Consider the following 24257-nt stretch of genomic DNA (forward strand, 5'->3'; position numbering starts at 1 on the left):
TTCTTTGCTTACAAAAAGTGTTCCCGTCACTTTATATAACCCAGAGTGCACATCTGATGGCAGATGGAGTATTCTGACAATGACTTTTCATACCTTTCATGGACCTTGACACTGTTATTTACTTGGCAGTCTATGGGACAGTCTCAAGCCTACAGGTTTTCATCCAAAATATCTTAAATTGTGTTCCGAAGATGAACTGAGCTTTACGGGTTTGGAATGACATGGGGTTAAAGGGGGGGTGAAATGCTCGTTTTCACTCAATATCCTGTTAATCTTGAGTACCTATAGAGTAGTACTGCATCCTTCATAACTCCAAAAAGTCTTTAGTTTTATTATATTCATAAGAGAAAGATAGTCTGTACCGATTTTTCCCGGAAAAACACGAGCGTCTGTAGGCGTGACGTGTGGGCGGAGCTAAAGAATCACGAGAGCCAGTAGGCTTTTGCTTTGATAGCGTTTGGAAGCTGTGACATTACGTGAGGACAAAACCAACCAAAACAAACCATTGCTAACAGTCAGATTCAGCGTATATTTATGATCCAGAATCAGATCCAGAGGCTGAAATTTAACAAGAGCAGCAGCAACAACAGCGCCTCTATGTGGTATGTACTGAAACTGTATATATTTGCTTAGCGGTTTTGGAAAATGACTAAGTTCCACTTTGTCGTCTTTTTTTTTTTTTTTTTTTTTTTTTTAAGCTGTACATGTGGAAAGTGCAGTTTGATGACAACATCGCATGTTGTTTACTTGATGTGCTTACACGCCGACAGCTAAGTTAACAACACAGAGATATTTGAAGCCGTTTTACTCACCGCATGCGGTTCCAACACACGATCGTGACCCTTTTTCGTTGGGACTGCATTATCCTTAAGAAATAAACGATGTGCAAATCCATCGTCAAACTGGGCCTTGTTTGTAAAACAAGCATCTTCGAAATGCAGGGAACAAACACTTACACAACTCCGTTGATGCTCAGTAAAAATAAACTCCATCCACTGGTCCCTAAATGCTGTTTCTCTTTAGGTAATCTGTGCAGGGTTGTCTTGCCCTGGCAACCAAAAACACACTCCTTTTGTGACATTTCGCGACGGCATTCGCTCTGATCAGCGAATGCCTGTTGTGCTCTCAGTGCTCTGCTATACGGGAGTGCATGCTCTTCCGGGAGAAGTGCCCTCAGGACCCATATAAGGAAATTCCGCTCCATCTAACGTCAAACAGAGCCAACAGGAGTATTTTTGGAACAGAAATACTCCTTCAAACGTACAACTTAATTTTTTAAACTTTGTCCATGTTTAGCATGGGAATCCAACTCTTTAACAGTGTAAAAAACTCAGTATGCATGAAATAGCATTTCACCCCCCCTTTAAGTGATTAATGACAAAATCTTCATTTTGGGGTGGAGTAACCCTTTAAACAACCATTAAAAACTTTTTTTTAAAGATGAAAATGCCACTGTTCTCAGAGATTAATTTAGATAAAACTAAACTACAACTAACAATAACAGAGAAAAGATATATATATTATCTCAATAAATAAATCCTATCTATAGCTATTCAAAATGGACATTTGGGCTTTGGACATTGGGGAAAATTAGCACTGGATCTAAGTTTATTTTTTTATATATTAAACCAATGCTTCCTGTATTGGGTCCTCAAATTTGCAAATGCATTACAGTATCAAAAAGCTTGGAATAACTTTTGACAGGCATGGTTTCAATATGATCTGTGCCAGATTTGGGGATTAAACCAATGAAAACTGTTGTGTGCTGAGGTGTTCTGCAAAATTCAAAATAGTGAGTAATGTAGTCAGGCAGAAATTGAATCCCCCAGGTCCACTACATTTTATTTCTAGGCAATGCAGTTCAAAAGTTATTAGCCAAAAATTACAATAAATGTGAAACTGTGGGTGGTGCTAGAGGGCACGAGTCACTGGCACCAACCCTGCACTGGAGATACTGAAATTATTCATAATCACCAAATATCACACCTTTTTTTTGCATTAAAAAATGGAAATATGAAGGAAATAACATGCATTTGGACAAACAGACTAAGTGAACGGACAGTTTATCTAAAAACAGTTCAGCTATATTATCAGTACTACAGACATCATGGCTAAATTCTTTGACAAAATTTAAGAGCACAGAGATCCACTCTCAGCTCCCACAGGGCTTAGCTCAGGACAGGGCTCTAATTAACAGCAGTGCTGCTTTGTGCAGGGAAAGTGGGGGTGCACAAGAGACCACAGTCCCTCGAGCTGAACCCAATTCCACCCATTAATGAAGATTGTGACTTATTCAGGCTGCACCAGTAATTGGTGCCCAATGGGAAGTTGTGCATCCAGGTGCTTCATGCTTTGTCAGTACTGTTGTGTGCTACACAGCCAGCATACATGCTAGCAATAAAGCCACAATACAATACCATGAACGATTCATGGGTTGACATTAGCTGCCAATGCCACTGCTTGCGTCTTGCGGAAGAACACTGTAGCCGGATCTACTTCTCTCTTTTTATGTCTATGAAGAATCACAAAGGTACTGGGTTACTCCGCCGCGGTGCCCCGAAGCAATCTAAAATAGTCTGAATATAAACACTTATTATAGGCAGTGTTCGAACTATACCGTGTCCTTTGGGGGAGCCCACTTTTTTTTTTCTGGGGGGGGGGGGGGGGGTAGAGTTCGTGCACATGCGCATGCCTCAAATAAGGACTTACAACAGCTACAAGTGTATGCACTATTATACATTATCGACACGAGTGCCTCAAAAAAGGACTTATAATGACTTACAAAGCTACATAACAGCTACAATTTGCACTATTATACTTTATCGACACAAATTGATAGGTCAGGAAGACAGCCTTGAATGATGTTGTGGTCTCCTCCATTAATTTAGACCTCAATTACTTTATTTGGCAGAATCGCCTTTTGCTTAGTTAATGCCACTTCAATGGCCATCTTGTGTGCAATGCTGTCCCTGTATTTATATATAATTTTTCGCGACTGGTTCTGAGCATTAACCATTAATCCATTCCTCAGACAAGTGCGTGCCAGGTACTTTTTCAGACAGAAGAAGGTTTTTTGCGTCCTTACAAGTTGTAACGAGTGGGAAAAAATGTGGCCCCTTTAAGAGCTGCTCGCTCCCTGTAAAACGGCATGCACTCTGTATGATAATGTATACAAGCGCGACTCGAATCGCCCATGTATGCGGGTAATCTCTGTTTGGAAATCATTTTGTTTTAATCTTGTTTGTTTTGTTTTGGTTACGCTGTGGACGGTGGAACATGGGACAGACAATTGCCCGAGTTCGATTGGAGAAATAAAACGCGAGTCGTTGTTAAATGTCAATCGCCTCCGTGAGTTTTGTCTGGCCTAATAACTTTGTGAGCTACCCATATTTTGTCCCCCTCTTGACACAACGCGTTACAAAGTGATGCACCCCAAGCTTCCATCCTTAACACACAGCCATGTATATTGGCTCTTCCAGTCTCTCCACTGCTGGCTGTTCCAGTTTAACGCGAGAGAGGACTCGAAGCAAGAAAGCAAGAGGGGTTAGGATCCCAGAGATTACTTTTCTTCAGCTTCATGCGTTTTCACGGTGGGCTTGGCTTGAGGTTTACCAGTGCTTTCAGCAGGTGAATCAGTCGTGCGTCATCACTACACAATTTCTTAATAAAACCAAAATTAATTGAACTACCTTGTTTTCTTTTTGCCCTAGCTATGATGCTATAACTGCATAATGGAAGGACTTTTGCGCACGATAAATGGCCTCCAACGTTTATTTTGTTTCTACGAATCTATGACATACTAACATGTGGAATTTGCAGCGCAGCGCCCCCACACCTACTGTAATCTTTATTGAAGTTAATTAGGTTTGAATCGCCGTCATGCATGAATGAATAATATTTTGCCATCATAATCACATTACAAAACTGAAATTGCACTTAAAAATATTCACATTGTCAGTATTTTTTGAGACCCCCCAAAATTTCAGATTTCTCGTTTTCAGGGGAGCCCATGTCTTATTAAGGGGAGCCGAGCTCCCCCTAGCTCCCCCGTAGTTCGCACTATGATTATAGGTGTACCCTAGTGATTCAGGACAGGCTAAAGACACGGTTTGGAAAATGGATTCATGGTGTACTCACTTATTATATACATGTTGTAAATTTTGAACACATAAAAAAGTTACGCACCATAGCTCTGATTGGTTGTTTCTTACCGGGAGTGATGGATTTCTGCAAATGGCAATAGGACCACTGGGAGGAGCCAGAGGAGCTTGATTTTTTTTCACAGATTATCTGTCTCATATTCTACTGTCAGGACATAATGACAGGTTTAACAAATATGTAAAAAATACATTTTTACAAAAGTTACCTACTGCAGCTTTAAATGACAGGGATGTACAAATAAAACAAATTATTAAAGTATTCAGAGGGTTGGTTGAATAACTAGCCTAGTATTTAGACTTAAATTTGTAATGTAATGTGAAGTACATCTGAGTGAAACGGATTATCAAAAAATAAAAAGTAGGGCTGGACTTCGGAATGTTTCCAGGGCCGCTGCTGGCCAAATGGGTGCCCTAAGTAGAGTAGTATTGTTGGGCCCCCTCCTTCAAAAAAAAAAAAAAAAAAAAAAAAAGGAACGAAACATTATAATATATATATATATATATATATATATATATATATATATATATATATATATATATATATATATATATATATATATATATCAAAATAGAACTTTATTAAAATAAAAAAGTAAATCAACAAATTGTCATTAAATTGTATTATTTATAAATTACAATTGTAGCTCTAGACAATTACATATGGCTATGATTTTATTAATACAGTTGTCTGATTGATTTTATAGTCTCAGGCACACAAAAAGAAAATTAAGCAGTTTTACTACGATAAAACCATAGTTAATTTTGGTCAGGGTTGTGATGTCCACATGTTTCTGTTGAAGAAATTTAATTTATATCGCAAATAGGTGGCCAAAATGTAAAATTAAGTGGATATTTGTATTAAACCATGGTCAATATTAAGCAAGGAATTGATTATCTTGTAAGTGTAACAACAACAATTACCAGGCCATTGGTGCCCTTTGCAGGCATTTGTAATAATGCAAATTGTTTATTTTGTATTAGCCTACAATATATTTTAACATTGATATTCAATAATACGGAGGCATGCACATGAAAAATAAATAAATTGTGCGCACGATTTACAAATTTGTTCCTTCAATGTACTAAAATGTTCACACGATTACTATTGCATTCCTTCGATTTACTATTGCATTCCCTCGATTTGCTAAATTGTGCGCACATATTAGCAAATCGAGCGAAAGAATTAGGAAATCATGCGCACAATTTATAAATTGAGTGAACTGAATAGTAAGTCGAGGGAATGCAATAGTAAACGTGTGCAAGTTCTAGTACATTGAGGGAACAAATTAGTAAATTGTTCACACGATTACGTCTAATATTTTTTCTTGCATGTCATGTGTGGGGCTCCGTACAATAAAACCAGATGATTATTATTAATTAACCAATCATTATTGCCTCATTGTTTTTATGTAATACATTTTAAACCATGAAAACTAGAATAGTAAGGCAAAATATTGTTGTTGGTGATGATTTAATACCAACATTAAAACACGCTACTAACATCAACAGTCAAAAAAGTTTCACATGATGGTAAGATCGCTAGACCTGGTCTTACCATGCCATTTATGTGTTAGCTAATAACTAAACCACAGTATGTTTTGGCACACATCACTGTCATATATATATAGAAGCTATTTGTTGTCAACTACTGAGACACATCAATATTAGTTTTGAAGTATTAGAATAAGAATATTAGAATTCTGAAGAGTTTTTTGTATGGTATATTTTGAAATAGTATGTTGCAGTCTCCTTCATAAAAAAAATGTATTTTACAACTAGCCAGAGTGGTTCTCGCTGTTCGAAGATTGAAGGCATATGTCCAATTGGTCTGAATCTGAGAGCGTTTGCAAATGCAGTCTGTTCTAAAAAGCTCAGTGTGAAACCCAAACAAATCCTGGTCCAAACAAATCCTCCTGCCAAAGATGGTGGGTATGGTATTCTGATTCAGAGTATGAAGTGTCATACAGCGACAGCTTGAGGTGTGTGGGTCTTCTACTTCCTATACCCAAGCTTGTTGAACAAGCATGACTGGGAATGAGAGTTTCATTCACAAAGCAGATTGCAAAGCATACCACAAGGGCCAAAGATGGAGTCTATTTTCCTTCTCAGAGGTACAAAGACATCTTAATTTTAGGAAGTGCAGCAACAATTGTAGAGTTTTTTATTTTATTTATTTTTTGCTGATTTAAACTGATTTCCAAAGGCAGTGGTGGGTATGATTAAATGTTATGGTTAAATTAATAGCGGCACTACACCAGCTACAGAATGATTTCTACCTCAGAGGCAGGGAACATGTACAGCTAGACATATTATATTAGGTTAGTTTTATTGTACGTCATTGTTTGCAACTCCAATTTTAAAGACACTGGAAGGATATAGAATAACAGTTGAAATGCTCTTGCTCTGGTACAGCAAAAAAGTCCATGTATGAAGAAGCGTAGAAGAAAAAGACCACAAAGAAAGCGAGATAACACCCCCCATGTGAGTCAGACCACTGGTGTCTCCTTTTATCTGTCTTTCTTCCTCACTGACTTTGCCCAAAGTCTTCAAAGTGAATAGGAGAGAACAACCACAAAGAACAGAACTGCATTCCATCTGATTTTCAGAGAGGCTGGTTTCACACACCTGGCCGTGTGTTTAAAATATGTGCATGCATGTGGGTACAGCACATGTACACTGCCTCAGTTACCACTCTGTGTGAGCCGCAGCAGAGCGCGTTGACTTAAATGATTAACGACAGTTCTCAGCTGGGCCCTTGCACACCACCCAAACCTCTATCATACTACCAAAAATAGACAAAGTGCAGCGCCACGTTTAATGAGAAGCTCTTCTGATCGATGCTCTTCTCATGCATGGAAGCAACACAAAGACAAGTCTTTCAACCACACAGCCTTGCCGCATAGGGAGGAGGTTTTCGAAATGCCTGCTTTTGAAGATTTGGACAGCCCTTTTTTCCTCCCACTGTGCATGGAGGCAATGATGGGCAGGCGCTCGGTTGTGGAGCGAACACCTCCTATGGCAGACATGGGCTGGATGAAGAGAGCGTGAAGGAGTAGGAGCTGTCATGTTTCTTTTATGGCACACCACTTGTGTTTTTTTTTTTTTTTCAAAAGTATTTCTGAGGAGGCACTGGAAGCTTGAAAGTCCTCATATAGTTGGAAATGGATTGAAGTGAACGATTCACAATGAGATATAATGGGTTTGAGAAAGTATGGCACTAAAGCAGCATAGAGCAATGGATTTCCCAGCGAATCAACCCGAGAAGATCCAGTAGCATTTACTTGGCTTTCTCAGGTTATGCACGGTAAGTCAATAATTGATCGGCAAGTTCCATTTGAGTTGAAACTGATGAGCCAATCTTTGTGCAGCTGTTGACTGAAAACAGATTGACCAGAATACATCAAAAGTGCACCATGTAACTTAGATTGACAAAGGACTTTTCAGAGATGGAACGAGTCTCATTATAGAAATAGAGAGATTTAGACTTTAACATTTAAAGGACTATTCTGGTTTCAGTAGAGAGAGCAAAACTAAATCATCATAATGCTTATAACAAATATTATTTTCAGCTTGTACCTACTTTAAAAATGCAAAAATCTAGATGGTATAAGCTGGTCATGTCCTGGTCCTAAGCAACTAGATCCTGCTCATTACTAGCTTATAAAGAGCTCAGGACCGGCTTATGACCAACTAAAGACCAGCTTAAACCAGCTGCATGTTTCTAAACATACCTAACCAGAATATGCTGTTGTTGTTTTCAACGGAAGCTTCACATTTCTGCTTTCAAATCCTCAAACATGTTGACCTCATTTACTTCTATTGTAAGTGTCTCACCATAAAAGAAAGAAACCAGAACGTAAGCTGTACTGAACTCAGAATATTCCTTCATGTGGTAGAAAGGTAGAGATACTGTAAGTCACATTGTAAACGATAAATGGCATAAGGTGCATGGAGAAACCGAAAATAAATCTTTAAAGTACAAAATGATTTCACTTCACATGGCCACCTGTCCTTTCTGGACATCGTCTCTGCTCTCGGGGACTGTCAGCTGGCTAGCTTTCCTGACATTTGTCACACAAGACAGGCAGGTCAGTCGTAAATCTCAGATCAGATTAACCAAGTAATTAAAGCTTTCTCAAGCATCACAATTCCTGAAAGGCAGCTCTAAGAGTGGGAAACAAATTGAAAGAAGAGAACAAGAAAAGTCAGTTTTCTCTAGAGATTTAAAATTTTCAAAAGACTACCTGCAGCTCTTTGTGCTTGGAATAGCATCTCTTTTTTTTTTTCTGGATGCAGGAGCTGTGGCTTCTCAGTTATTTTGACTGGATGTAGGGTATTCAACATTGACATACTGTAATAATATCACGTTTCCACCGAGATTACCGGAAGATTAGGTTAATAGACGGATGACATAGGTCTGTGCGCATTTCTCAAAACAAAGTATACTGATTTTGAACGTGCATCCTCGGAAGTTCGGACTTTGTGAATGTGACTCGCGAGTGTGATGTCCGCGACAACGCAAATCTGGTAATTCTTCAAATCAGTTAGCTCGACTTGGCTACTGCAATTTTCCTCACTGTACATTTACAATAAAACGAATTACGATATCAAATACCACTGCCTCCTTTCATTTTCTGTTTAAAACAACTACATTCTCACCTGAAATACTTTTAAAATTAAATTGCATGACACAATAACGGATATCTTTTGAAAATTATCCAAATAAAATCACAATGCTGCGTGAACTCAACCAGTCAGGATGTTTAGCGCCCAAGTCCCACTTGTACTACCTCACCACCAGGGACTTTCTGAGGGGCATTTTTTTTTCACCCGGAACTTTATTTAGTTCCTGGTTCCTGCTGTGGAAACAAACCGAGTACCAGCCCAAAGTCCCTAGTTCCTGGGTAAAGTTCCTGCAGTGGAAACGCTGCTTAAATCAACACAATGAAGTGGAATTGTACTCATGTCTATCAGCACACCATCCATGAGGCCAAGAAACGGAGATGTATAAAAAGAGCATGATCCAAACTATTAATGCAGAAGATTTACCATCTCTGAACAAACGTTGACTGTTTGATGTAAGATTTAGCACAATTAGCTGAAAGATTAAGATATCTTGATATAGGTCACATAACCAGAGACAGTGTCTTGGAGGGAGTACGCGTTTAAACACGTGACATGTTTTCACATTTACAATAGGCAGTTTCGGCAAGATACAAAATCCTTGAAGCTGAAGAAAATAAGTTGATCAATTGACAAGACATTGATTCTGGTTTATCATTTATCCTATTAATATTAAGTAACATATATCTAACTTCTGTGCAAGATCCTCGTCTGGCACGAGTGTCAAATGATTACAGTATGCATCAATATTACAATAAAGAATCATGGATCCTGAAAAACTACATTTTGTATTTGCGGCACTTCCATGACTGTGGGATGACCAGATTTATTTTTATTTTTTTAAGTGAAAGAGAAAAAAAAACAAAAACAAAAAAACAAGCCAAACTAAGGATTAGAACACCTGGCTGAAAGATATAATAGACAGCAGTAATGACCCTGATCTTAACCTACTGGCTTCTCTAGGTCAAGGGGAACCACATGTGGACAGAAGGCTGGGGAGAAGCCCGATAGTGGAGCAGTCCTCTTCCTCCGTCCCTGCAGTTCAAATCAACAGTGGAACCAGAACTGAGAGGACTCCTTCATCCATCATAATGACACTGCTCACAAATCTCTAACAACAAAATTGCAGCCTCGCCCCTGGGACTGTGCAGCTCCACATAATATACACACAAACTATTTACACACTACAACAATACTATCTGCAGACAGGCCTTCAATGAGCAAACAAATACTCTAAATAAATGTTTTTGCTACAATATTCATAAATGGTATCCATACCTGTTAAATTGTGCATAAATGAGATTTCTACAGTTTCCAAATGTTTGTGTTAGATAACAGAAAATAGAATATAGACAAATATATTACATAATTAAATAGAGTATATTATTTAAAAATACAAAAATTATTATATGTGGGCCTAAAAATTGGAATGCATACACAAAATCAGCTAGCCTTCTCATAACACTATGCAAAAATGTGTCCCGAAGTTGTTCGTTTTGTAAAAACACTGGGAGGCTGGCTAACAGTTTGTGAGTCGCTCTTGGCACAAGCATACACAGAAGCACACTTATTATTCAGAGTAGAGTGAGTTATATTGATTCAAGGTCTTGAGTCCAAATAGAAAGACAGAATGTGTGCAACTATGAGCATGTGTGGGCACTGAAGTTAATAAAATTGGTCAGACTAGCATTCAGTCCAACTTCTTTCCTTTAGTTACAGCAGTTGTAGTGCTAAAGTTGTTAGCTGCATGTATTTCTAGCAGATAATGTGTCAGTCACAGTACTGTAGGAAAATTAATTGTTGCGCAGGTGGTGAAGGCACCCTGCTATCTCTGACTAGAGCAGTTATGTGGCTTCTTTCGGAGATTTTTGTCAGCTGTTATTCGAAATCGTTTAACCTGGTGGACAATTTTAGGCTGAACAGGTCCACTTCCATCTCTAAGAGGAAATGTGGTTCTTATAAATCTCAATGTTCTTTTTCTGAATTTCGCTGAAAAAAAAAGGTCCACTGTCAATTATGCAGTGATGTAGCACAGCTTACACAAACTTACAAACCAAGCAGTTAAGCTAAATCAGCAGTTCTCAATTCCAGTCATTGCGCCCCCTGCTCTGTACATTTTGTTTGTCTCTCTGTTAACATACCTGATTCCGATTATCAGCTCATTAGAAGTGAGCTCCGTGCATGAACTGTGCTCCGATTGACATGGTCATGTCTACACAGTGTTTATTTCTCCCTACTCCCTAAACAGGGGAAATCTATTGAAGTTTAATTCATTTTAGAACATTCATTCATGGATTTGTGCTGCACAACGTCTGCACACACGGGCAAGTGTGACATCATATACTCTGTAAATAAATACAATTTCAATTCACATCTCACACACTTCAATGCACTTTGAATGGAACATATATGTTCGCTTCGAAATGGAATAATGGCGGAATAGAACAAATGTCTGAATTGTTACGTTCTAATAGAACAAATGTCTGAAGCGATAAGAGAGACAAACAAATGTGCAGAGCAGGGGGCGTGAGGCCTTGAATTGAGAACCTCTGAGCTAAATGTAGGTAATGCTTGAAAAAATAGTTAATTACACAACACTGTAGCTACAAAACAATGACTCACTGGAAGTAAATCATCCAAATGAAACAATTCACTAAAATGACTCAGACTTCAGATTACTGCATAAGAAAGTGGACATTCTAGAAGAAAGTGTTTGATTGACCTTAACTGATTGTATTGCTACATAGGTAAATACACCGGTATACCACAAAAAAAAAGTAAATTTTGGTGATAATATAGTTTGCATTTGAAATATAAATAATCACACATTTGTGGTATTGTTTTATGTGAGTATACTGTATGTATGTGGATAAAACTTGAAATACGTCTATATCCAACTTTATATATAAATCTGTGCATTAATAAAATTAAATTTTTTCAAAGATATAAACTATTTTACTACACTGCTAATTGTGTAGTACCTGGTCAAAGCTATACAATTTGGGGAAATAGATAATATTGTGCTACTAAAAAAATTTGAAAAAGTATTATTGGTTGCAGAACAGATCTACTCCTGTCTGGAACATACACTGGCATCACAATTACCAAAGAAGTATTTTAAGCATTCAGAGAAACACACCCAGATGAATTCATAGTAATAGAGTCTAATGATGTATTTCATGCTTCATATAACCTCTGTTATATTTCACCTTGTATTCATTACCCTTTCCATATGTCAATGATGTAACAGACTCGAATGCCAGCAGGGAAAAAAATGCAGCGTAGTCAGAATTCAAAGAAAGACTAAATATTCTACTCAGACCAACATGAGATGTATAGCTCAAACAATTCTAAGAAACATAAAAAAAAATTACACTAAAACCCACAGCTCAAACATTGACTCAAACTGGCTGCTCTGCATGTATTTCAGCAAACCAGCAGTCCTCTACAGTTCTCTTTCTGATGACAAACAGCAGGGTTTTACAACCTTTACAGAACCCAGGGACCACCAAACCAGTCAACTACCCAATTCAAGGACAGGTTTACAAAAAAGTCTTTAGTAAAAAAAAAAAATAATAATAATAATAATAATTACAATAATTACAAACCTTTAACATCATTTACATTGTAAAATTCACAATATGGCGGAAAATATATGTTATTATTTTATATTATTTTATTATATACATTTTTTATTTATTGCACTGAGGTTTTGATGGTTCGATTGATGTATTGCTCTTATCTGTATGATTTTTTTTTCAGGGTTGTCAGGAAAAAATGCCTCATAACGCGTATACGAGTGAATCAACTCCAGAGGGTTAAAGGGATAGTTCACCCAAAAATTATAATTCTGTCATTAATTACTCACCCTCATGTCATTCCAAACCCATAAGACCTTCACAAATCTTAGGAACAAAAATTAAGATAACAATTTTTTCTCTCCCATGTCAGTCTTCAAGATGCGTTCATGAGAATAACACAACGTATATTCTCGTAGCTTCATAAAATTATTTTGAACCGCTGTTGTTACATGGACTATTTTAACGATGTCTTTACTACCTTTCTGGACCTGGAAACATATCAGTTGCAATGCTGATTTCAACAAAAATACCTTTGAGTTCCAAAAAAAATTAAAAATAATGTCTTACGAGTTCGAAACAACATGATAGGGCTGCACGATAAAGGCAGAAATTGTGATTGTCATGCATATCTTTCAGTAAAGTATGGTTCTGTGATCAGCAGTAAATCTCTGATCACTCTGAAACTCCTAATACGCCCCACAGAAGAAACCCAGGAAAGCCCTATAGCCCTTGCTGAAATAACAAAAGTTTTAAATGCTTTTATTGATTCAGTGTGACCAAAAAGCACACGACTAAGCAAAATACATATATGGTTTATCGGAGTTATTATAATTATAATTTTCATTATCATAAAGTATATTTATAATGTAATGCTAATCGGTATAGCCTTTATCACTGTTTATATTACTATGAAATATGTTGCGTGCCATATTCTGTATAAGAAGCCACATCATCTTGCAGAAGGATTTATTTTAAACACTCGGCTGACGTTATGAAGTGAGTTTGGAGTAAAAACATGTTATTAACGTTTTCAGTGGTGAGTTTAAAATATTCTAGTGAGTTTTTTTTTTTTTTAGACGACCGTTAGAACGTTCACCTTACTGTTTCCATGGCGATGTGTCAGGCTTGTTACATGACACACCGCATCTACAATAACACTGTATGACAGATGGATCGCTTTTATTTAGCTTTTCATTTTTATTTAAAATATTCAAATTTGCATACCATGTCATGGACAATCTGATATTCGGATTCATAAATATGTGTAAATGAGTGTGTTTTGTCATATAAAAACATTTCTAAATTATCTGGATCGTGATCTGTAATGTGAGATGGGCGCCGCCAATTTTGTTCACGCTGCAGTGCAGAGAGTCCGGTCAGTCGGATTTAGGTATTTTGGTATAACATCTGGTATTTTCACATGCTTTCAGGTGGAGCAGCATTTACTAAACAAAGCCGTAGTTCACTGAGAAGCTACGCAAACAGCTTTCATTATAGCAATTGTTTTGCGTAGCTTGTCAGAGAACTATGGCTCTATGTAGTAAATGCTGCTCCATCTGAAAGCAGGTGATGGAGATTTACTACTAATCACAGAACCAGCTTTTTTAAAAAGATGTGCATGACAATTGCATTTGATTAATCTTGCAGCCTTATGACACGATGCTGACCTGGCTTCTGGCTACAAGTTGATGTTTCAGTCTACAGGAAATTATCAACATCACACACATGCAATAACAGCAGTTAGCCTCTATTAGTTACAGCACTAACATAAAAATAATATACGCTGTAACAGTTTGGGGATTTTATCCACCTTCGCCAACCCATCTCAATGCTGTGCACGGAGGAGCGAAAAGTTCCATGTTCACATGGGCTTCGAGCATTGGAATTGTCTCTGCAAGAAATGCCTAGGCCCGGAGACAATTAAATAATTAATCCAATTAAGACTTCGGATAACATTCCTGGTATTTAATCATTTGCACACCAAGGGATGTTGACAGTTCACAGAAACAAACTTAATCTGTGATAGGTTCATCTCCCATCTATATAAATTTGTAATTTTTTACTCAAAATCACCCCACCCCTCCCAAAAAAAGGAAAAACATCAAAAACTATGTGACATCCTTGTGGATCTAATTATTACATCCACCTTATTTTTAACATAAGAGCAGGTTCAGCCATTTGTGACTTTAATGTGCAAGGCTTCCAGTGTCATTAGTGTCCAGTTATTTTTGGCTCTGCAAAACAGCTTGTTAGGCTGCTTTATATTGTGGACTGGTATTCCTTATATGATTTTAATGTATTGTCATAATTCTAAAAGCACTGGTTTATAGTGCAAATAGTTTCCTACACTTTGTTGTTCTTCTAGTTATTTACTTATAGGAGCTAATGAAGTCTTGCACTTTCACAGAACATACTGTAGCTAGCTTACTTCTGCATTGAAAAATAAGTAGCATTATCCCATTATATAGTACTTAGGGGATCTATATGCCTGAGTGCTCTGATGTTCTGCATAATTTGTTAGGATTTTGAATCATTTGAATTGCAGGGATGCTATATACCCTCTATTCCAGAGTGGCCTAATTATGGGGAAAAAAATATCCCAATACACATCTAAAAATACTGTAAACATCTTTCCAGAGATTTACTCTCCATGCTTGAATTTGGCTGGTGTCAGTGATGTCAGCTTTGAGGAGAAGGCCGTTTAATGTGCAGTCTTTGCGGGCATGGGGGAAGGCTGCATTTCTGTAGCAGGCACATTGGCAGTGTCCTCCTGTCTGGCACAGCCAATCAGCATGCTGACTCAAGGGAGGATAAAACTCAGTGTAGCTGTAGCTGAGAGACACTAGAGCGAGCCAGAAAAAGCCAGACTGAAGCACGCGTACACATACACATCCTCTCGTCTCACTTTCCCCATTTAGTTGCTTCTTTTTTTTGGTGTCAATAACACACTTCCTGACTCACTTTCCTTTCAACTGGAAACACATGCAGAATGTTTCTATATGCGGCAACTTGACACTGAAGTCTATCAGTGATGTTGATCACCTAAATGAGTCTGATCACCTGTCTGTATGGGCACTTTTTAAACAAGCACAGCGGGGGCAGAGGGGAAAGCTGACCTGAATAATCCTAATAAATATATTTAAAACGTATCACCAAGGCCCCTGAACTGTTCTCTACCCACAAATCTGATGCTTAATGAGACACAAATCAACATCAAAGGGTGTCGTCAGCAAAAGTGACAAATGACAGATTTAAGATCTGAATAAATCAGTGGTTCGCAAACATTGTTTTAGTGGTTCAATGACTCGCTACTTTCTGAATGAATCAGTGGTTCAGTAAATTGATGTGTGATTGAATCAGGGGTATTGAATAAATCGGGTAAGTGATTCAATGAGTCATTCATATGTTATTTGTTACCATTCACTGGCGTAACAATATATCTTGCAGAAAGAGTCCCTGAGATCTGCATTACTATACAGACAAAGATAACTGATACAGTTCCAAGTGCTGTACTAAACATCATCTCTTCTATAGCTACTCAGTCAATCACATTTGAGGACCAGACCTAACTTTGCATAATAAACACCAAAAATAACATATTTTACCAACAAATTAGTAACATCCAGTTAAGACACAAACAATAACATAGTAGTAGCAAGTGTTTGTATGTGTAGCCCACCACCCAGTGTCAGCAGGACCAAACAGTGTAGCCAAGGGGAGTCAGTGATTACTATTATATCACAAACACTTATCCTGATTGGAGCCAGTTTCAAGCGCTTTAAATTTATTTTCCCTTTTGTAATTAGAGGCTAATAATTGAAATCTAAAATGAGTTTTCCAAATCAAATCAAGCTGAAAGTGAAACACTTGCTTGTGATCCAAAACGGATTGGTTACCCAATCAAACAAAGTAGCTTGTATAGCAGCTTAATTGATTTTAATGAAGCAGGCTATAAATGAAACAGCTAGCAGCTGGTCTGAAAGTAGCCTGGCTTACCTTGCCGGACATCCCTGGGTGCTATAGCAATGGCGTTCTTTGAATGAAGCTGTGTGACACAACAGTCGTCAGGTGGGGATTGCAACACGCTTGCGCTGGGGTCTAAAGAGTGGTTGTGGGGAGCAGTGGGCAGAAGAGAGACCGGAGGTGCCATGTTGGGACACACGCATCCCGTCTGGGTGATACTGCAGCTCTCGGTTTCCCAGCCTGATCCGACGTGCAAGCACTCCTCGAACCACCGGCACAGGACTCCACACGTAAACTGACTTGAATTCTCATTATTAATGAGCAGAACCTCTATGAGCCGGAAGTCCAGAGTTTCCGCCGATAAGGGAGCCTGGCCCTCGGACATCCCATCTCCATTGTCTCCATCTTTGTCGGGATGAGTGGTCAGGCACAACTGCACAAAGTTCTTATCAAATTGCAGGAACGTGTGGGGTCCTGGGACCATGCAAAGTTCGACGGCTTCAGGGTCTGAGGGGAAGGTGGGCTGGTCTGGGAGTCCACAGGTCTGGTTCGAAAGGTAGTGGTCCAGGGGCAGCACCAGCGGTGAAAAAGCTAAACAGGCGCCAGCATGGCGATTGAAGCGGAAATAGAGCGAGTACTTGGTGGGGTCAGGGTTCTCCACAGTCCAGGAGCATCCGGATGCCAGAACGGACGGCCTGGGAAAGAGGTCCCTGAGTGAGAAGGAGCCGTATAAGACCCCAGCCACCAGAGAGGAGCAGGGGGCAGCCTGACCCAGTGGCTCCACAGCCCAGGCCAGTGCAAAAAGGGATGACAGCACAGACAGACAGAGATGACCAGCAGTGTTCATCCTATGTCATTTGTCCTGGAGGGGAAGAAAGAAATATAGATGAGTGATTCAAATACCATTTCAGTGAGGCCAGTCAATTCGTTCTAGCTTTATTGTTAACTGAAATAAAATAGACAACTTTCTCATTTACATTCTTCATATACTAAAATAATTAAAACAAAAACAAAATTACTAAAATGTAATCAAAATTTAAAATGAAAAGAGTAAATACAAAAATAAAAATGAATTCAAAAATATTAAGTAAAACTATAATAGTATATCAAACATACTAACATAACACTGGTAAATTTGATTATCTGATTTGTGTAAAACTGTTGGTAAAACAAAAGAGAAGGGGAGTTCTGAAGGAGAAATTGCAAGAAGGGCAGCACAATGTTATTTGAATATTAGATTCATTAACAGATTTACATCACTAATCCGTTTTAATCTGTTCCATGGAGACACTGCGGAGAGTCAAAAACAAACAGCTAGAGAGAACGAGAATGACAACAGAAAAAAACGAGACAGGAGACACAGAGCTAGATGGAGAGGAACGGTTGTGTCACATATCGGGCCATTTAAGCTCTCTGACAGCATTAATGAAGCGGAAAGTTTTCCTGTAAATCAGCCCTTCGGTCTTGATTCCCGCCTGCCAGAGCTCCTCACACCAGCATTTTTCCACAGCTGTGTTTGCGACCCCCTATTCAGCCTCTCCTGAGCCGCCGCTCACTTTTCATTCAGTCAGCCCACCCCTCTGGCCCTGGTCCCTTTGTCTTAATTACATGTCGTTAGTGGGTCACATTACAGGTATACAGCCGCCTGCGGTGGGACGTCCTTCATCCGGAGGGCCTTCGAGTTTCTGTACACTCCCACCTGGATCAATAAGAGGAAATCTCTGACTTTTCTCCTCCTTTATGCCTCTTTGTCATTCTGTCTCACCCTTCCTCTCCTCCTTTCCACTCTCACTCAGACCAGACTTGTAAATCATTTCAGGGCTGCTTGTTCTCTCTGTGAAGGTCACAATCCTATTCACAAAGACACAAAACAGACACTCATACTTTTCTCCGATGTCTGAAATCCCTGACGGATGTACTGAAAAGACTGATGACTCTTCTGCAGAGGGTTTAGCCCTTCAACTAATCTCCAACACACAAATGCATCCTTTAGTTTCCGCACTGTGACACATTTATAGGTCTTTGAGTTTTTGATTAATAGCACATGGCACATGACATGACACTCTATTTTTTTTTCCAATCTATTGATTTATTTAAAAAATATATATATTACAATTAAATTCAGACATACAATGACTTGAACACAGCAATTATACAATAAGAGTGTATTTACCATCATCTTGTTTATATATATATATATATATATATATATATATATATGATAGAGTTACAGTGTCATTATGAGATGGTCAAATTATGTATAAGTAGTAAAGCCAAAAGAACGTATTTGGTAAAACCTTTAAAATTATACAGTTTTATGCAGTATTTTATTTGTGTGTGTGTGTGTGTCTGTATGGAAACCCATAATTACAATTATAACTTTATTCTCTTCTTTATTTTTATTTTTATTATTATTAGTATTTTTTTCCCTTTACTTTCCCTTATAGTACTTTCTCAACTTGTTCATTATGACTGATGTAAAAAAAAGAAGAAAAAAAAAAGAAAAGAAAAATAGCTTATAAGTAGTTTGACAATCTTTTATTTATTTGGCAAAATATTTAGATATTTAAAAACTTGCCATTTTTAAACTAGATCTTATTCTTTTCTTTATTGTAGACAATCTTACATGTCACTGACTCATGTACCAGAACCTTTGCAACTTTTGTGAGTTTACAGCCTTTCATGCTCATTGCGAGTTCATCTTTGATAGGTAGAAAATTCACAGTTTAATATATTAAGATAAAATTCATTTGTCTAGTCAAGCATCTGTTGGGATGTTATGAATATTCTGATGCATCCAGCAGCCCATTAGCTCTGTGTATGAGGTGTGCTGGAATCAGTCACCAGCAGCGAAGCGAGTTAAATGGAGCTAAGAATTGGCTCCGGAGAGGGGCCTTTAGACAAGGCAGAGGAAAACACAAGAGTTTAGAGTGGATGCATCTTTCATATGATAAGAAGTTTCTGACTCAAGCTTATTATGAGATGGCTGGAATAAAGGGTTGTCATGAACAAAACTCATAAACAAATTATTCTACCAAGACATAAATAGTGCAGATGAACTGGCACAGAGAAGCGAGTCGCACTCCATTTCGGGTGCTTATTGCTTCTCTCATTCCTCATATTGCTGAAAAAAATGGTTATCTGATCATGCATTTGCTTATTTACTTATTGATCTATTTTGTGGGATTATGGTGATGAAGAACAGATTTTTTTTATTTATTTTTTAACTGCAGGGTTCAGACAGGCCATATCTGGATGTTTGTATACATGTGACACTAATCTTGTGTGTTGTGTGAACAAATCCTTTCAAATCAGATTTGCTCTACTTGCATATGTGGTCCTGGATTAGATCAATTTCTGATTTGAGTCTAAATCGTCACATGAGAATTCATCTGTTTGTTGTACAAAAATCTACACTGTGGACTAAATTAATGCCATCAGCGCATGTTTTAAACTAAAATCTGAGAAAAACAGTGATGGCAAGATAACTCTTTTAATTGATACTGGAGAAGATGCTTCAGCAAAACCCAAGCGAATATATTACATCCGAGCTGTGTGAGCAAATTAGTGCTGCAACTACAAGGGCCAGTGTTAATGCTGTAAAATGTGAGAAAAAATTGTAGGGGCCCAAAGGCCCAGCAGGATTGATGTAGGATCTAACATTATTAAATGTATGTATTTATGTATGCATGTATAAATAAATAAATACATGTGCTATACATATACTGGTTCTTATGTTTGGAATAATTAAGATTTTTCATATTTTTGACAGAAGTCTCTCATGTTCATTAGGGCTCATAAAAAAATGTAAAAACAGTAATATTGTGAATATTGTATATTATAACAAATTCAAATAAAACATATTTCTACATATATTTATATATTTATACAGTTTTTATTATGCATTGTGATAATCTCAGTAAAACATCAAGGGAAAATGCACTAAAATTCTCTGTTCAGCATTTTTTGTGCAGCTGTGTTTTAATAAATAATAGATAGATACAGGGCACTGAATATTAAGAGTCAAAGCACACACACACACACACAAAAAAAACAACAACAACAAAAAAAACAATATAGCCTCAATAACGCCACCATTTATCCTACAATAATGTACACTTTATTCCTGTAAATGTCTTATTCTATTCCTGTCTACCACCTACATACATTTGAGTTTTTGTTTTTGCCAATATACTTGCTCATCAAAGGAACACACCACTATTTTTTAAACAAGGCTCTAGCCTTAGCTAGAATCTGATTAGACTGTCTCGCTCAAAAATATCCAAAGCGTTTCTATATTTTTCCTATTTAAAATTTGACTCTTCTGTAGTTACATCTTGTACTAAGACCGACCAAGAGGGTCTAGCTACTGACGTCACTTGCAGGTTTTTTTTTTTTTTTTTTTTTATTCAACTTTTTGTATTACTTTTTGTTTGAATCTCTCAACATTTTACTAAAGTAGCCAGGTGGTGAAGACAAGAAAAAAAGAAACTAAATTACTATGTCACTTGCAATCGGCAGTTGCACTCTCAGCTACCTGCGACGTCACTTGCAATAGACAGATCGTGCATGTTGTCAATGCAGACAAGAAGCTGTGGTGGAAATAAAATTATAAAAACTAATTAAGTACTATAACGTACAGGGTCCTGCAAGAAAATGACAAAATCCGTGGCTAGAAGAGAAGAATATGAACACATTCGCAAAGTCTCTTGCTAAGCGTTTTCCTTATCATAACACTTATCATGACTTTATGTATTAAGATGCTTTTAAATTATACAATTAAATATAAATTGTATTAATATAAAGGGGTAATATAATATAATAGGGTGTTCCTTTGACTCAGTGGTACTGCCAAACCTGGAGATTGGCACAGATCAGATTTGCAAAATTAGCCTATTTTCAAAAATAGTAGAGGGTTCCCTTAAGTATACCAATGAGCAGCTGTCAGTTACTACAGAAAAGCATCCCTCACCAGCACAAAAAAATAAAAATAAATAAATAAATAAAACAATTCACACACTAAACTGCCTCTGAGAAAAGAAGCATGAAAAAAGGTGAGAAAGACATAAAAGGTCAAGCAAACACAGAGTAAGGAGCATGTCTGGAAATAGGTTCTGAGATGAAACTGAAACAGTAATGAAAGACAGTGCAGACATGGGGATCTTTAGAGATGCAGAGATGGCTTTGATTTTTGTGAAGTATATATATATATATATATAGCTGTTACAACACTCATATCTCAGTTTAAAGAATGCAAGGTTTGGGTGGGAAATATTTAAAGGCATGTCCTATTTCAATAGCCATCAGACTTTAGTTACATCACAGTCATGAATCATGCTTTGTTACTTGCTTGTTGTCATCAATATCTGTAGTCCTGGAAAAATGAGGCTTTAAAACTTGTATATCTTCTAAAACCCTATTTTTTAGGAGCACACTAGCATACAGATGACCACAAAGCCAACAGACAAGCCACAAAACGTTAATTTTTATTTAATAATGTATTTAATATCCAGAGAAATCTATGAATCGGCCTTTCTGAGGTTGATTAGCAAAAGAAGTGAAAACACATTTGCCTTTGTTTGCTTGATCTGATCATCCAGCCTGACAAAGCAACAACCAATGGCATTCCTTTGGGGGTATGGCTTTCTGTTTACCCAACCAATCACAAATGGAGGATCATTCTGAGAAATGTGTTTGAAAAAGTTTTAAAAAAACGTTGTACAATTTAATTTGCTGATGCTATGTGATGCAGAAATTATAAACAATTCACCCTTAAATAACAATCTCACATTGATCTCACTTTGCTTGTTCACGTTTTGGGGGAAAATGCAATGAGAACATGGAAAGCTGAGAATGGCTTGCAAAAATAGTTTTATCAGTTACTCATCATGTAATATTACCCTTATTTATGGTTGGCTTCAGCATTGTCAAATGACTACAAATAGGGCTGGACGATTAATCGAAAAGTAATCGAAACCGAAATTTAGAACCTCTAACCGACGTAATTTTCCCATGTCATTTATTTCGATTATTTCCTGTTAATACTTCCCCCTTAAAAGCGTATGTAGCCACATGATTCTGCCAGTCAGTGTCATAAAAACAAAACACGGAGGTGAACGCCAGTTCAACACATAGTGATGTGGGGTGAGAGCAGCACCTTGACATTTGTGAATCCATCTTCAGTATCCACCTGAACATTTGATTGATGGATATAAGGATTCCCAGCTAACTTTGGGGTTGTGTAGGAACGAAGGAAGAGAGCAAGGCTGTTCAGGGGGTATCAAAGGCCCTAAAGCAAGCTGATGTAATTCTATAATGACCTTTCAGATGCATAAGAGCAGGCTAGATAGATGCAGGAATAGCAGGGTAAGGTTGAGGGCACATATGTTGCCTTTGGATTTGATGTTCAAAGGTCTAAGCAAGACTCCATTTGAGGTTTGAAGGACAGAATATGTACTTGAGTATAGTGGACTTTTCAAAGGTGAAGAGAAAAAAAAAAAAAACAGATGTTCTGTTATTCCCATCAGGAAAAGGATGATATGTGCTGGAGAGTGTACATAATTTTTATTCAACGCCATTACTTGTTTGGCCATATCATGTACCAATTTTTTATTATTTTTTTAAACTGTTCATTTTTAAATAAATTCATTGATCTGTCACTCTAGATTTCTTCTATTGGACTTGAAAGTCCTAAAAGTGAATATTTCACATTTCACATACTAAGCAATTGCTTCATCAACTGAATAAATAATTAACAGCCAACTATTCAGTATTTTCTCTACAGTGAATAAATGGTAAACACACTGGAAAACAGTATTCTTCTCACTCTTATTTTCCTCGGAAAGTCTGTTTTATAATTCACAATTATAAATGCATTATAAAAGCATTGGTAGTCAAGAGCATAAACCAGTGTTACCACAACCCTCAGCTTTATGCTCAAGTCTTTCCCAGCACTTATTCCCTCAGACAGAATAATTATAAATAATGCACTCTAGATGTGTCAAGGAGTTAAAGTTAGAGATTAAAGGTCAAAAAGATCAGCTAGGAGTTCTATCTTCGCCTTAAGAACAGTTTTGGGTCAGTGTTGACCTGCTGGCCTAGTAAAACCCGACCCATTTCTGCAGCCCTTAGCATAAAAGCCCTTGGCTTTGAGACACCGTGCAGAAAAACTGAATGTTCTGCTTCACTAACCAGGACGCCTAGTGAGAGACCTGACCCTCGCTCCTGTTTCTTATTCCTAAGACTCTATACACACTTCGGGGATGGGATTACGAATGAGAGATTGCAAGTTTCAGGGTTACACCACTGAATAGTTTTTTATTTTATTTGTTTAGTCTCCCATCACATTACCGATTACAGTGACACAAAGAAATAAAGCATTTTAATGAGACTGTAGCAACAATATAGATATTCATAATTTTCAAAATAATCATCAATCATATTCATCATCATTTGCTAGCATCAGAGGAGTGAAAACACTCATCTATTGATTGGCCAAGTAATCTGAACACATTCTTGAAAACAACAACAACAAAAAGTATAATGTATTACATATATAATATTCACCATTCATATCACAGACAGACAGGGAGAAAGATAGGAGAGAAGCTCAGCGGCTTCTCTCTCGTCAACAACAAGGTCATGCAGACCACATGCTGGAAGATTAAATTACACTTTCTGTGGAGTGGATGCAGCGCTGTGGCTTTTTTACCCAGACCCCCAAGGCCTCTTGAGGAGCTTCCCGTTGTCAGGGGCTGGCTAACATTGAACCTCCCTTTCATTGACATGCTTACACTCCCCATTAGACCTGCCCTGCTTTAGCCATTGATTTATTCATCCACACTGCAGGGGGCTAATAAGCAGTAAAAGCAGAAAGAACAGGGTTTAATTTTCCAGGGACAAAGGAGATAGTGAGGCAATTACAACAGTG

General features: G+C 37.6%; 1 protein-coding gene across 1 annotated transcript in view; it reads right to left on the reverse strand.

Annotated features, from left to right (window-relative positions):
- The window catches only part of LOC127935247 (adhesion G protein-coupled receptor B2), a 271317-nt gene that overhangs the window by 182581 nt on the left and 64479 nt on the right, over positions 1 to 24257 (reverse strand). Inside the window, exon 2 of the mRNA XM_052532945.1 lies at positions 16361 to 17189. Coding sequence (XP_052388905.1) covers positions 16361 to 17174 — 814 coding nt within the window. The 5' untranslated portion in view covers positions 17175 to 17189. The remainder of the gene's footprint in view (positions 1 to 16360; positions 17190 to 24257) is intronic.

Source organism: Carassius gibelio, chromosome A19 (assembly GCF_023724105.1).
Source record: "Carassius gibelio isolate Cgi1373 ecotype wild population from Czech Republic chromosome A19, carGib1.2-hapl.c, whole genome shotgun sequence".
NCBI lineage: Eukaryota > Metazoa > Chordata > Actinopteri > Cypriniformes > Cyprinidae > Carassius > Carassius gibelio.